The sequence below is a fragment of the Molothrus aeneus genome, chromosome 4 (genome assembly GCF_037042795.1).
Source record: "Molothrus aeneus isolate 106 chromosome 4, BPBGC_Maene_1.0, whole genome shotgun sequence".
Taxonomy (NCBI): domain Eukaryota; kingdom Metazoa; phylum Chordata; class Aves; order Passeriformes; family Icteridae; genus Molothrus; species Molothrus aeneus.
In genome coordinates, this window is record NC_089649.1 from 12,901,714 (window position 1) to 12,913,887 (window position 12,174).

Sequence of the window (12,174 nt, forward strand, 5' to 3'; positions counted from 1 at the left end):
CAAGATTGGGGATGTTTTCTTTACTGGCACAGTTTCTTCTTCCAAAAGAGAGTGGAAAAGCTTTTTGCTAAGTATTAGGCGACAAGAGAGGGAGAAGAGCGAGAAACCGGGCTCTCCCAAGCTGATCGCCGGTCCCTGGGGTCTTTCCACACAAACCGCTCTCCGGAGCTCCCTGCCACCGGCACCATGCTCTGTGCGCAAAGATGCCGCTTCTTCGCCTCTAAGAAGCGGAGAGAGCAGCAGCTTCCCGAAAGGCGCAGAAGCAAGCCGCCACACCCCGGCATAGTGGGAGCAGCTTTCAAACGGAGAGAAAACAGTATTTGACCACTCTTTTACCTTTTCCATTGTCATTAATATTTGAATAGAAGCAGTTTTTGGCATCTATCTTTTACTTCTTCCTAGACCCTCTAAAGACCTCCGTCTACATTCTAGAACAAGATTGGGGATGTTTTCTTTACTGGCACAGTTTCTTCTTCCAAAAGAGAGTGGAAAAGCTTTTTGCTAAGTATTAGGCGACAAGAGAGGGAGAAGAGCGAGGAACCGGGCTCTCCCAAGCTGATCGCCGGTCCCTGGGGTCTTTCCACACAAACCGCTCTCCGCAGCTCACGGCACAAAGCACAAAGCTCTGTGCGCGAAGATGCCACTTCTTTACCTCCGGGAGACGGAGACTGTGGCAGCTTTCGAAAGGCAAAGAAGAAAGCCGCACAACAGTGGCATTGTGAGGGCAGCTTTCAAACGGAGAGAAAACAGTATTTGATCTCTCTTTTACCTTTTCCATTGACATTAATATTTGAATAGAAGCAGTTTTTGGCATCTATCTTTTACTTCTTCCTAGACCCTTTAAAGACCTCCGTCTACATTCTAGAACAAGATTGGGGATGTTTTCTTTACTGGCACAGTTTCTTCTTCCAAAACAGTGTGGAAAAGCTTTTTGCTAAGTATTAGGCGACAAGAGATGAAGAAGACCGTGAAACGGGCTCTCCCAAGCTAATCGCCGGTCCCTGGGGTCTTTCCACACAAACCGCTCTCCGCAGCTCCCTCCGACCGGCACCATGCTCTGTGCACAAAGATGCCGCTTCTTCGCATTCGGGAGACGGAGAGAGCGGCAGCTTCCGAAAGGCAGAGAACCAAGCCGCCACACCCCGGCATAGTGGGAGCAGCTTTCAAACGGAGAGAAAACAGTATTTGACCACCGTTTTTACTTTTGCATTGACATTAATATTTGAATAGAAGCAGTTTTTGGCATCTATATTTTACTTCTTCCTAAACCCTCTAAAGACCTCCATGTACATTCTAGGACAAGATTGGTGACGTTTTCTTTACTGGCACAGTTTCTTCTTCCAAAACAGAGTGGAAAAGCTTTTGGCTAAGTATTAGGCGACAAGAGAGGGAGAAGAGCGAGAAACCGGGCTCTCCCAAGCTGATCGCCGGTCCCTGGGGTCTTTCCACACAAGCCGCTCTCCGCAGCTCACCGCACAAAGCACAAAGCTCTGTGCGCGAAGAAGCCACTTCTTTGCCTCCGGGAGACGGAGACTGTGGCAGCTTTCGAAAGGCGCAGAACCAAGCCGCACAACAGCGGCATAGTGAGGGCAGCTTTCAAACTTCTGCAAAACAGAACTTTACTAATCTCTTGCCTTATTCATTCTCATTATATTTGAAAAGAAGGACTTTTGGAGAATTATATTTCCTTCTTGCTCAACACTCTGCAGGCCTCTGTGCCACTTTTAGAATGACATCTGGCATGTTTTCTTTACTGGCATAGTTTCTCCTTGCAAGACATAGTGGAAAAGCTTTTTCCTAAGTGTTAGGCGGCAAGAGAGGCAGAAGACGGAAATTCGGAGCTCTCCCAAGGAAAACGCCGGTCCCTGGTGTCTTTCCACACAAACCGCTCTCCGGAGCTCCCTGCAACCGGCACCATGCTCTGTGCGCAAAGATGCCGCTTCTTCGCCTCTAAGAAGCGGAGAGAGCGGCACCTTCCGAAAGGCGCAGAACCAAGCCGCCACACCCTGGCATAGTGGGAGCAGCTTTCAAACAGAGAGAAAACAGTATTTGACCACCGTTTTACCTTTTGCATTGACATTAATATTTGAATAGAATCAGTTTTTAGCATCTATCTTTTACTTCTTCCTAAACCCTCTAAAGACCTCCATCTACATTCCAGAACAAGATTGGGGATGTTTTCTTTACTGGCACAGTTTCTTCTTCCAAAAGAGAGTGGAAAAGCTTTTGGCTAAGTATTAGGCGACAAGAGAGGGGGAAGACCGTGAAACCGGGCTCTCCCAAGCTGATCGCTGGTCCCTGGGGTCTTTCCACACAAGCCGCTCTCCGCAGCTCACGTCACAAAGCACAAAGCTCTGTGCGCGAAGAAGCCACTTCTTTGCCTCCGGGAGATGGAGAGAGCGGCAGCTTACGAAAGGCGCAGAACCAAGGCGCACAACAGCGGCATAGCGAGGGCAGCTTTCAAACTTATGCAAAACAGAACTTTACCAATCTCTTGCCTTTTTCATTCACATTATATTTGAATCGAAGGTCTTTTGGAGAATTATATTTCCTTCTTACTCAACACTCTGCAGACCTCTGTGCCACTTTTAGAATGACATCTGGGATGTTTTCTTTACTGGCACAGTTTCTCCTTGCAAGACATAGTGGAAAATATTTTTCCTAAGTGTTAGGCGGCAAGAGAGGCAGAAGACTGAAATTCGGAGCTTTACCAAGGAAAACGCCGGTCCCTGGTGTCTTTCCACACAAGTCGCTCTCCGGAGCTCCCTGCGACCGACACCATGTTCTGTGCGCAAAGATGCCGCTTCTTCGCATTCGGGAGACGGAGAGAGCGGCAGTTGCCCAAAGCCGAAGAACCAAGCCGCCACACCCCGGCATAGTGGGAGCAGCTTTCAAACGGAGAGAAAACAGTACTTTGCCACAGTTTTACCTTTTACATTGACATTAATATTTGAATAGAAGCAGGTTTTGGCATCTATCTTTTACTTCATCCTTAACCCTCTAAAGACCTCCATGTACATTCTAGAACAAGATTGGGGATGTTTTCTTTACTGGCACAGTTTCTTCTTCCAAAAGAGAGTGGAAAAGCTTTTTGCTAAGTATTAGGCGACAAGAGAGGGAGAAGAGCGAGAAACCGGGCTCTCCCAAGCTGATCGCCGGTCCCTGGGGTCTTTCCACACAAACCGCTCTCCGGAGCTCCCTGCCACCGGCACCATGCTCTGTGCGCAAAGATGCCGCTTCTTCGCCTCTAAGAAGCGGAGAGAGCAGCAGCTTCCCGAAAGGCGCAGAACCAAGCCGCCACACCCCGGCATAGTGGGAGCAGCTTTCAAACGGAGAGAAAACAGTATTTGACCACTCTTTTACCTTTTCCATTGACATTAATATTTGAATAGAAGCAGTTTTTGGCATCTATCTTTTACTTCTTCCTAAACCCGCTGAAGATCTCCGTCTACATTCTAGAACAATATTGGGGATGGTTTTTTACTGGCACAGTTTCTTCTTCCAAAAGAGTGTGGAAAAGCTTTTTGCTAAGTATTAGGCGACAAGAGATGCAGAAGACCGTGAAACGGGCTCTCCCAAGCTGATCGCCAGTCCCTGGGGTCTTTCCACACAAACCGCTCTCCGCAGCTCACGGCACAAAGCACAAAGCTCTGTGCGCGAAGAAGCCACTTCTTTACCTCCGGGAGACGGAGACTGTGGCAGCTTTCGAAAGGCAAAGTAGAAAGCCACACAACAGTGGCATAGTGAGGGCAGCTTTCAAACGGAGAGAAAACAGTATTTGACCACTCTTTTACCTTTTCCATTGACATTAATATTTGAATAGAAGCAGTTTTTGGCATCTATCTTTTACTTCTTCCTAAACACTCTAAAGACCTCCGTCTACATTCTAGAACAAGATTGGGGATGTTTTCTTTACTGGCACAGTTTCTTCTTCCAAAAGAGAGTGGAAAAGCTTTTTGCTAAGTATTAGGCGGCAAGAGAGGCAGAAGACGGAAATTCGGAGCTCTCCCAAGGAAAACGCCGGTCCTTGGGGTCTTTCCACACAAACCGCTCTCCGGAGCTCCCTGCGACCGGCACCATGCTCTGTGCGCAAAGATGCCGCTTCTTCGCATTCGGGAGACGGAGAGAGCGGCAGCTTCCGAAAGGCGCAGAACCAAGCCGCCACACCCCGGCATAGTGGGAGCAGCTTTCAAACGGAGAGAAAACAGTATTTGATCTCTCTTTTACCTTTTCCATTGTCATTAATATTTGAATAGAAGCAGTTTTTGGCATCTATCTTTTACTTCATCCTAAACCCTCTAAAGACCTCCGTCTACATTCTAGAACAAGATTGGGGATGTTTTCTTTACTGGCACAGTTTCTTCTTCCAAAAGGGAGTGGAAAGGCTTTTTGCTAAGTATTAGGAGACAAGAGAGGGAGAAGACCGAGATACCGGGCTCTCCCAAGCTGATCGCCGGTCCCTGGGGTCTTTCCACACAAACCGCTCTTTGCAGCTCACGGCACAAAGCACAAAGCTCTGTGCGCGAAGATGCCACTTCTTTACCTCCGGGAGACGGAGACTGTGGCAGCTTTCGAAAGGCAAAGAAGAAAGCCGCACAACAGTGGCATAGTGAGGGCAGCTTTCAAACGGAGAGAAAACAGTATTTGATCTCTCTTTTACCTTTTCCATTGACATTAATATTTGAATAGAAGCAGTTTTTGGCATCTATCTTTTACTTCATCCTTAACCCTCTAAAGACCTCCGTCTACATTCTAGAGCAAGATTGGGGATGTTTTCTTTACTGGCACAGTTTCTTCTTCCAAAAGAGAGTGGAAAAGCTTTTTGCTAAGTATTAGGCGACAAGAGAGGGAGAAGAGCGAGGAACCGGGCTCTCCCAAGCTGATCGCCGGTCCCTGGGGTCTTTCCACACAAACCGCTCTCCGCAGCTCACGGCACAAAGCACAATGCTCTGTGCGCGAAGATGCCACTTCTTTACCTCCGGGAGACGGAGACTGTGGCAGCTTTCGAAAGGCAAAGAAGAAAGCCGCACAACAGTGGCATAGTGAGGGCAGCTTTCAAACGGAGAGAAAACAGTATTTGATCTCTCTTTTACCTTTTCCATTGACATTAATATTTGAATAGAAGCAGTTTTTGGCATCTATCTTTTACTTCTTCCTAGACCCTTTAAAGACCTCCGTCTACATTCTAGAACAAGATTGGGGATGTTTTCTTTACTGGCACAGTTTCTTCTTCCAAAACAGTGTGGAAAAGCTTTTTGCTAAGTATTAGGCGACAAGAGATGCAGAAGACCGTGAAACGGGCTCTCCCAAGCTAATCGCCGGTCCCTGGTGTGTTTCCACACAAACCGCTCTCCGGAGCTCCCTGCAACCGGCACCATGCTCTGTGCGCAAAGATGCCGCTTCTTCGCCTCTAAGAAGCGGAGAGAGCGGCACCTTCCGAAAGGCGCAGAACCAAGCCGCCACACCCTGGCATAGTGGGAGCAGCTTTCAAACAGAGAGAAAACAGTCTTTGACCACCGTTTTACCTTTTGCATTGACATAAATATTTGAATAGAATCAGTTTTTAGCATCTATCTTTTACTTCTTCCTAAACCCTCTAAAGACCTCCATCTACATTCCAGAACAAGTTTGGGGATGTTTTCTTTACTGGCACTGTTTCTTCTTCCAAAAGAGAGTGGAAAAGCTTTTGGCTAAGTATTAGGCGACAAGAGAGGGGGAAGACCGTGAAACCGGGCTCTCCCAAGCTGATCGCCGGTCCCTGGGGTCTTTCCACACAAGCCGCTCTCCGCAGCTCACGTCACAAAGCACAAAGCTCTGTGCGCGAAGAAGCCACTTCTTTGCCTCCGGGAGACGGAGAGAGCGGCAGCTTACGAAAGGCGCAGAACCAAGGCGCACAACAGCGGCATAGCGAGGGCAGCTTTCAAACTTATGCAAAACAGAACTTTACCAATCTCTTGCCTTTTTCATTCACATTATATTTGAATCGAAGGTCTTTTGGAGAATTATATTTCCTTCTTACTCAACACTCTGCAGACCTCTGTGCCACTTTTAGAATGACATCTGGGATGTTTTCTTTACTGGCACAGTTTCTCCTTGCAAGACATAGTGGAAAATATTTTTCCTAAGTGTTAGGCGGCAAGAGAGGCAGAAGACTGAAATTCGGAGCTTTACCAAGGAAAACGCCGGTCCCTGGTGTCTTTCCACACAAGTCGCTCTCCGGAGCTCCCTGCGACCGACACCATGTTCTGTGCGCAAAGATGCCGCTTCTTCGCATTCGGGAGACGGAGAGAGCGGCAGTTGCCCAAAGCCGAAGAACCAAGCCGCCACACCCCGGCATAGTGGGAGCAGCTTTCAAACGGAGAGAAAACAGTACTTTGCCACAGTTTTACCTTTTACATTGACATTAATATTTGAATAGAAGCAGGTTTTGGCATCTATCTTTTACTTCATCCTTAACCCTCTAAAGACCTCCATGTACATTCTAGAACAAGATTGGGGATGTTTTCTTTACTGGCACAGTTTCTTCTTCCAAAAGAGAGTGGAAAAGCTTTTTGCTAAGTATTAGGCGACAAGAGAGGGAGAAGAGCGAGAAACCGGGCTCTCCCAAGCTGATCGCCGGTCCCTGGGGTCTTTCCACACAAACCGCTCTCCGGAGCTCCCTGCCACCGGCACCATGCTCTGTGCGCAAAGATGCCGCTTCTTCGCCTCTAAGAAGCGGAGAGAGCAGCAGCTTCCCGAAAGGCGCAGAACCAAGCCGCCACACCCCGGCATAGTGGGAGCAGCTTTCAAACGGAGAGAAAACAGTATTTGACCACTCTTTTACCTTTTCCATTGACATTAATATTTGAATAGAAGCAGTTTTTGGCATCTATCTTTTACTTCTTCCTAAACCCGCTGAAGATCTCCGTCTACATTCTAGAACAATATTGGGGATGGTTTTTTACTGGCACAGTTTCTTCTTCCAAAAGAGTGTGGAAAAGCTTTTTGCTAAGTATTAGGCGACAAGAGATGCAGAAGACCGTGAAACGGGCTCTCCCAAGCTGATCGCCAGTCCCTGGGGTCTTTCCACACAAACCGCTCTCCGCAGCTCACGGCACAAAGCACAAAGCTCTGTGCGCGAAGAAGCCACTTCTTTACCTCCGGGAGACGGAGACTGTGGCAGCTTTCGAAAGGCAAAGTAGAAAGCCACACAACAGTGGCATAGTGAGGGCAGCTTTCAAACGGAGAGAAAACAGTATTTGACCACTCTTTTACCTTTTCCATTGACATTAATATTTGAATAGAAGCAGTTTTTGGCATCTATCTTTTACTTCTTCCTAAACACTCTAAAGACCTCCGTCTACATTCTAGAACAAGATTGGGGATGTTTTCTTTACTGGCACAGTTTCTTCTTCCAAAAGAGAGTGGAAAAGCTTTTTGCTAAGTATTAGGCGGCAAGAGAGGCAGAAGACGGAAATTCGGAGCTCTCCCAAGGAAAACGCCGGTCCTTGGGGTCTTTCCACACAAACCGCTCTCCGGAGCTCCCTGCGACCGGCACCATGCTCTGTGCGCAAAGATGCCGCTTCTTCGCATTCGGGAGACGGAGAGAGCGGCAGCTTCCGAAAGGCGCAGAACCAAGCCGCCACACCCCGGCATAGTGGGAGCAGCTTTCAAACGGAGAGAAAACAGTATTTGATCTCTCTTTTACCTTTTCCATTGTCATTAATATTTGAATAGAAGCAGTTTTTGGCATCTATCTTTTACTTCATCCTAAACCCTCTAAAGACCTCCGTCTACATTCTAGAACAAGATTGGGGATGTTTTCTTTACTGGCACAGTTTCTTCTTCCAAAAGGGAGTGGAAAGGCTTTTTGCTAAGTATTAGGAGACAAGAGAGGGAGAAGACCGAGATACCGGGCTCTCCCAAGCTGATCGCCGGTCCCTGGGGTCTTTCCACACAAACCGCTCTTTGCAGCTCACGGCACAAAGCACAAAGCTCTGTGCGCGAAGATGCCACTTCTTTACCTCCGGGAGACGGAGACTGTGGCAGCTTTCGAAAGGCAAAGAAGAAAGCCGCACAACAGTGGCATAGTGAGGGCAGCTTTCAAACGGAGAGAAAACAGTATTTGATCTCTCTTTTACCTTTTCCATTGACATTAATATTTGAATAGAAGCAGTTTTTGGCATCTATCTTTTACTTCATCCTTAACCCTCTAAAGACCTCCGTCTACATTCTAGAGCAAGATTGGGGATGTTTTCTTTACTGGCACAGTTTCTTCTTCCAAAAGAGAGTGGAAAAGCTTTTTGCTAAGTATTAGGCGACAAGAGAGGGAGAAGAGCGAGGAACCGGGCTCTCCCAAGCTGATCGCCGGTCCCTGGGGTCTTTCCACACAAACCGCTCTCCGCAGCTCACGGCACAAAGCACAATGCTCTGTGCGCGAAGATGCCACTTCTTTACCTCCGGGAGACGGAGACTGTGGCAGCTTTCGAAAGGCAAAGAAGAAAGCCGCACAACAGTGGCATAGTGAGGGCAGCTTTCAAACGGAGAGAAAACAGTATTTGATCTCTCTTTTACCTTTTCCATTGACATTAATATTTGAATAGAAGCAGTTTTTGGCATCTATCTTTTACTTCTTCCTAGACCCTTTAAAGACCTCCGTCTACATTCTAGAACAAGATTGGGGATGTTTTCTTTACTGGCACAGTTTCTTCTTCCAAAACAGTGTGGAAAAGCTTTTTGCTAAGTATTAGGCGACAAGAGATGCAGAAGACCGTGAAACGGGCTCTCCCAAGCTAATCGCCGGTCCCTGGTGTGTTTCCACACAAACCGCTCTCCGGAGCTCCCTGCAACCGGCACCATGCTCTGTGCGCAAAGATGCCGCTTCTTCGCCTCTAAGAAGCGGAGAGAGCGGCACCTTCCGAAAGGCGCAGAACCAAGCCGCCACACCCTGGCATAGTGGGAGCAGCTTTCAAACAGAGAGAAAACAGTCTTTGACCACCGTTTTACCTTTTGCATTGACATAAATATTTGAATAGAATCAGTTTTTAGCATCTATCTTTTACTTCTTCCTAAACCCTCTAAAGACCTCCATCTACATTCCAGAACAAGTTTGGGGATGTTTTCTTTACTGGCACTGTTTCTTCTTCCAAAAGAGAGTGGAAAAGCTTTTGGCTAAGTATTAGGCGACAAGAGAGGGGGAAGACCGTGAAACCGGGCTCTCCCAAGCTGATCGCCGGTCCCTGGGGTCTTTCCACACAAGCCGCTCTCCGCAGCTCACGTCACAAAGCACAAAGCTCTGTGCGCGAAGAAGCCACTTCTTTGCCTCCGGGAGACGGAGAGAGCGGCAGCTTACGAAAGGCGCAGAACCAAGGCGCACAACAGCGGCATAGCGAGGGCAGCTTTCAAACTTATGCAAAACAGAACTTTACCAATCTCTTGCCTTTTTCATTCACATTATATTTGAATCGAAGGTCTTTTGGAGAATTATATTTCCTTCTTACTCAACACTCTGCAGACCTCTGTGCCACTTTTAGAATGACATCTGGGATGTTTTCTTTACTGGCACAGTTTCTCCTTGCAAGACATAGTGGAAAATATTTTTCCTAAGTGTTAGGCGGCAAGAGAGGCAGAAGACTGAAATTCGGAGCTTTACCAAGGAAAACGCCGGTCCCTGGTGTCTTTCCACACAAGTCGCTCTCCGGAGCTCCCTGCGACCGACACCATGTTCTGTGCGCAAAGATGCCGCTTCTTCGCATTCGGGAGACGGAGAGAGCGGCAGTTGCCCAAAGCCGAAGAACCAAGCCGCCACACCCCGGCATAGTGGGAGCAGCTTTCAAACGGAGAGAAAACAGTACTTTGCCACAGTTTTACCTTTTACATTGACATTAATATTTGAATAGAAGCAGGTTTTGGCATCTATCTTTTACTTCATCCTTAACCCTCTAAAGACCTCCATGTACATTCTAGAACAAGATTGGGGATGTTTTCTTTACTGGCACAGTTTCTTCTTCCAAAAGAGAGTGGAAAAGCTTTTTGCTAAGTATTAGGCGACAAGAGAGGGAGAAGAGCGAGAAACCGGGCTCTCCCAAGCTGATCGCCGGTCCCTGGGGTCTTTCCACACAAACCGCTCTCCGGAGCTCCCTGCAACCGGCACCATGCTCTGTGCGCAAAGATGCCGCTTCTTCGCCTCTAAGAAGCGGAGAGAGCGGCACCTTCCGAAAGGCGCAGAACCAAGCCGCCACACCCTGGCATAGTGGGAGCAGCTTTCAAACAGAGAGAAAACAGTCTTTGACCACCGTTTTACCTTTTGCATTGACATAAATATTTGAATAGAATCAGTTTTTAGCATCTATCTTTTACTTCTTCCTAAACCCTCTAAAGACCTCCATCTACATTCCAGAACAAGTTTGGGGATGTTTTCTTTACTGGCACTGTTTCTTCTTCCAAAAGAGAGTGGAAAAGCTTTTGGCTAAGTATTAGGCGACAAGAGAGGGGGAAGACCGTGAAACCGGGCTCTCCCAAGCTGATCGCCGGTCCCTGGGGTCTTTCCACACAAGCCGCTCTCCGCAGCTCACGTCACAAAGCACAAAGCTCTGTGCGCGAAGAAGCCACTTCTTTGCCTCCGGGAGACGGAGAGAGCGGCAGCTTACGAAAGGCGCAGAACCAAGGCGCACAACAGCGGCATAGCGAGGGCAGCTTTCAAACTTATGCAAAACAGAACTTTACCAATCTCTTGCCTTTTTCATTCACATTATATTTGAATCGAAGGTCTTTTGGAGAATTATATTTCCTTCTTACTCAACACTCTGCAGACCTCTGTGCCACTTTTAGAATGACATCTGGGATGTTTTCTTTACTGGCACAGTTTCTCCTTGCAAGACATAGTGGAAAATATTTTTCCTAAGTGTTAGGCGGCAAGAGAGGCAGAAGACTGAAATTCGGAGCTTTACCAAGGAAAACGCCGGTCCCTGGTGTCTTTCCACACAAGTCGCTCTCCGGAGCTCCCTGCGACCGACACCATGTTCTGTGCGCAAAGATGCCGCTTCTTCGCATTCGGGAGACGGAGAGAGCGGCAGTTGCCCAAAGCCGAAGAACCAAGCCGCCACACCCCGGCATAGTGGGAGCAGCTTTCAAACGGAGAGAAAACAGTACTTTGCCACAGTTTTACCTTTTACATTGACATTAATATTTGAATAGAAGCAGGTTTTGGCATCTATCTTTTACTTCATCCTTAACCCTCTAAAGACCTCCATGTACATTCTAGAACAAGATTGGGGATGTTTTCTTTACTGGCACAGTTTCTTCTTCCAAAAGAGAGTGGAAAAGCTTTTTGCTAAGTATTAGGCGACAAGAGAGGGAGAAGAGCGAGAAACCGGGCTCTCCCAAGCTGATCGCCGGTCCCTGGGGTCTTTCCACACAAACCGCTCTCCGGAGCTCCCTGCCACCGGCACCATGCTCTGTGCGCAAAGATGCCGCTTCTTCGCCTCTAAGAAGCGGAGAGAGCAGCAGCTTCCCGAAAGGCGCAGAACCAAGCCGCCACACCCCGGCATAGTGGGAGCAGCTTTCAAACGGAGAGAAAACAGTATTTGACCACTCTTTTACCTTTTCCATTGACATTAATATTTGAATAGAAGCAGTTTTTGGCATCTATCTTTTACTTCTTCCTAAACCCGCTGAAGATCTCCGTCTACATTCTAGAACAATATTGGGGATGGTTTTTTACTGGCACAGTTTCTTCTTCCAAAAGAGTGTGGAAAAGCTTTTTGCTAAGTATTAGGCGACAAGAGATGCAGAAGACCGTGAAACGGGCTCTCCCAAGCTGATCGCCAGTCCCTGGGGTCTTTCCACACAAACCGCTCTCCGCAGCTCACGGCACAAAGCACAAAGCTCTGTGCGCGAAGAAGCCACTTCTTTACCTCCGGGAGACGGAGACTGTGGCAGCTTTCGAAAGGCAAAGTAGAAAGCCACACAACAGTGGCATAGTGAGGGCAGCTTTCAAACGGAGAGAAAACAGTATTTGACCACTCTTTTACCTTTTCCATTGACATTAATATTTGAATAGAAGCAGTTTTTGGCATCTATCTTTTACTTCTTCCTAAACACTCTAAAGACCTCCGTCTACATTCTAGAACAAGATTGGGGATGTTTTCTTTACTGGCACAGTTTCTTCTTCCAAAAGAGAGTGGAAAAGCTTTT

The 12,174-nt window shown here is 47.6% G+C and overlaps 1 protein-coding gene across 1 annotated transcript in view; it reads right to left on the reverse strand.

Moving 5' to 3' along the window:
* Positions 1 to 1,468: 1,468 nt before the first annotated feature.
* The window catches only part of LOC136555845 (kelch-like protein 8), a 187,353-nt gene continuing 176,647 nt past the window's right edge, over positions 1,469 to 12,174 (reverse strand). Inside the window, exon 6 of the mRNA XM_066548875.1 lies at positions 1,469 to 1,542. Within this exon, the coding sequence (XP_066404972.1) occupies positions 1,469 to 1,542 (74 nt within the window). The remainder of the gene's footprint in view (positions 1,543 to 12,174) is intronic.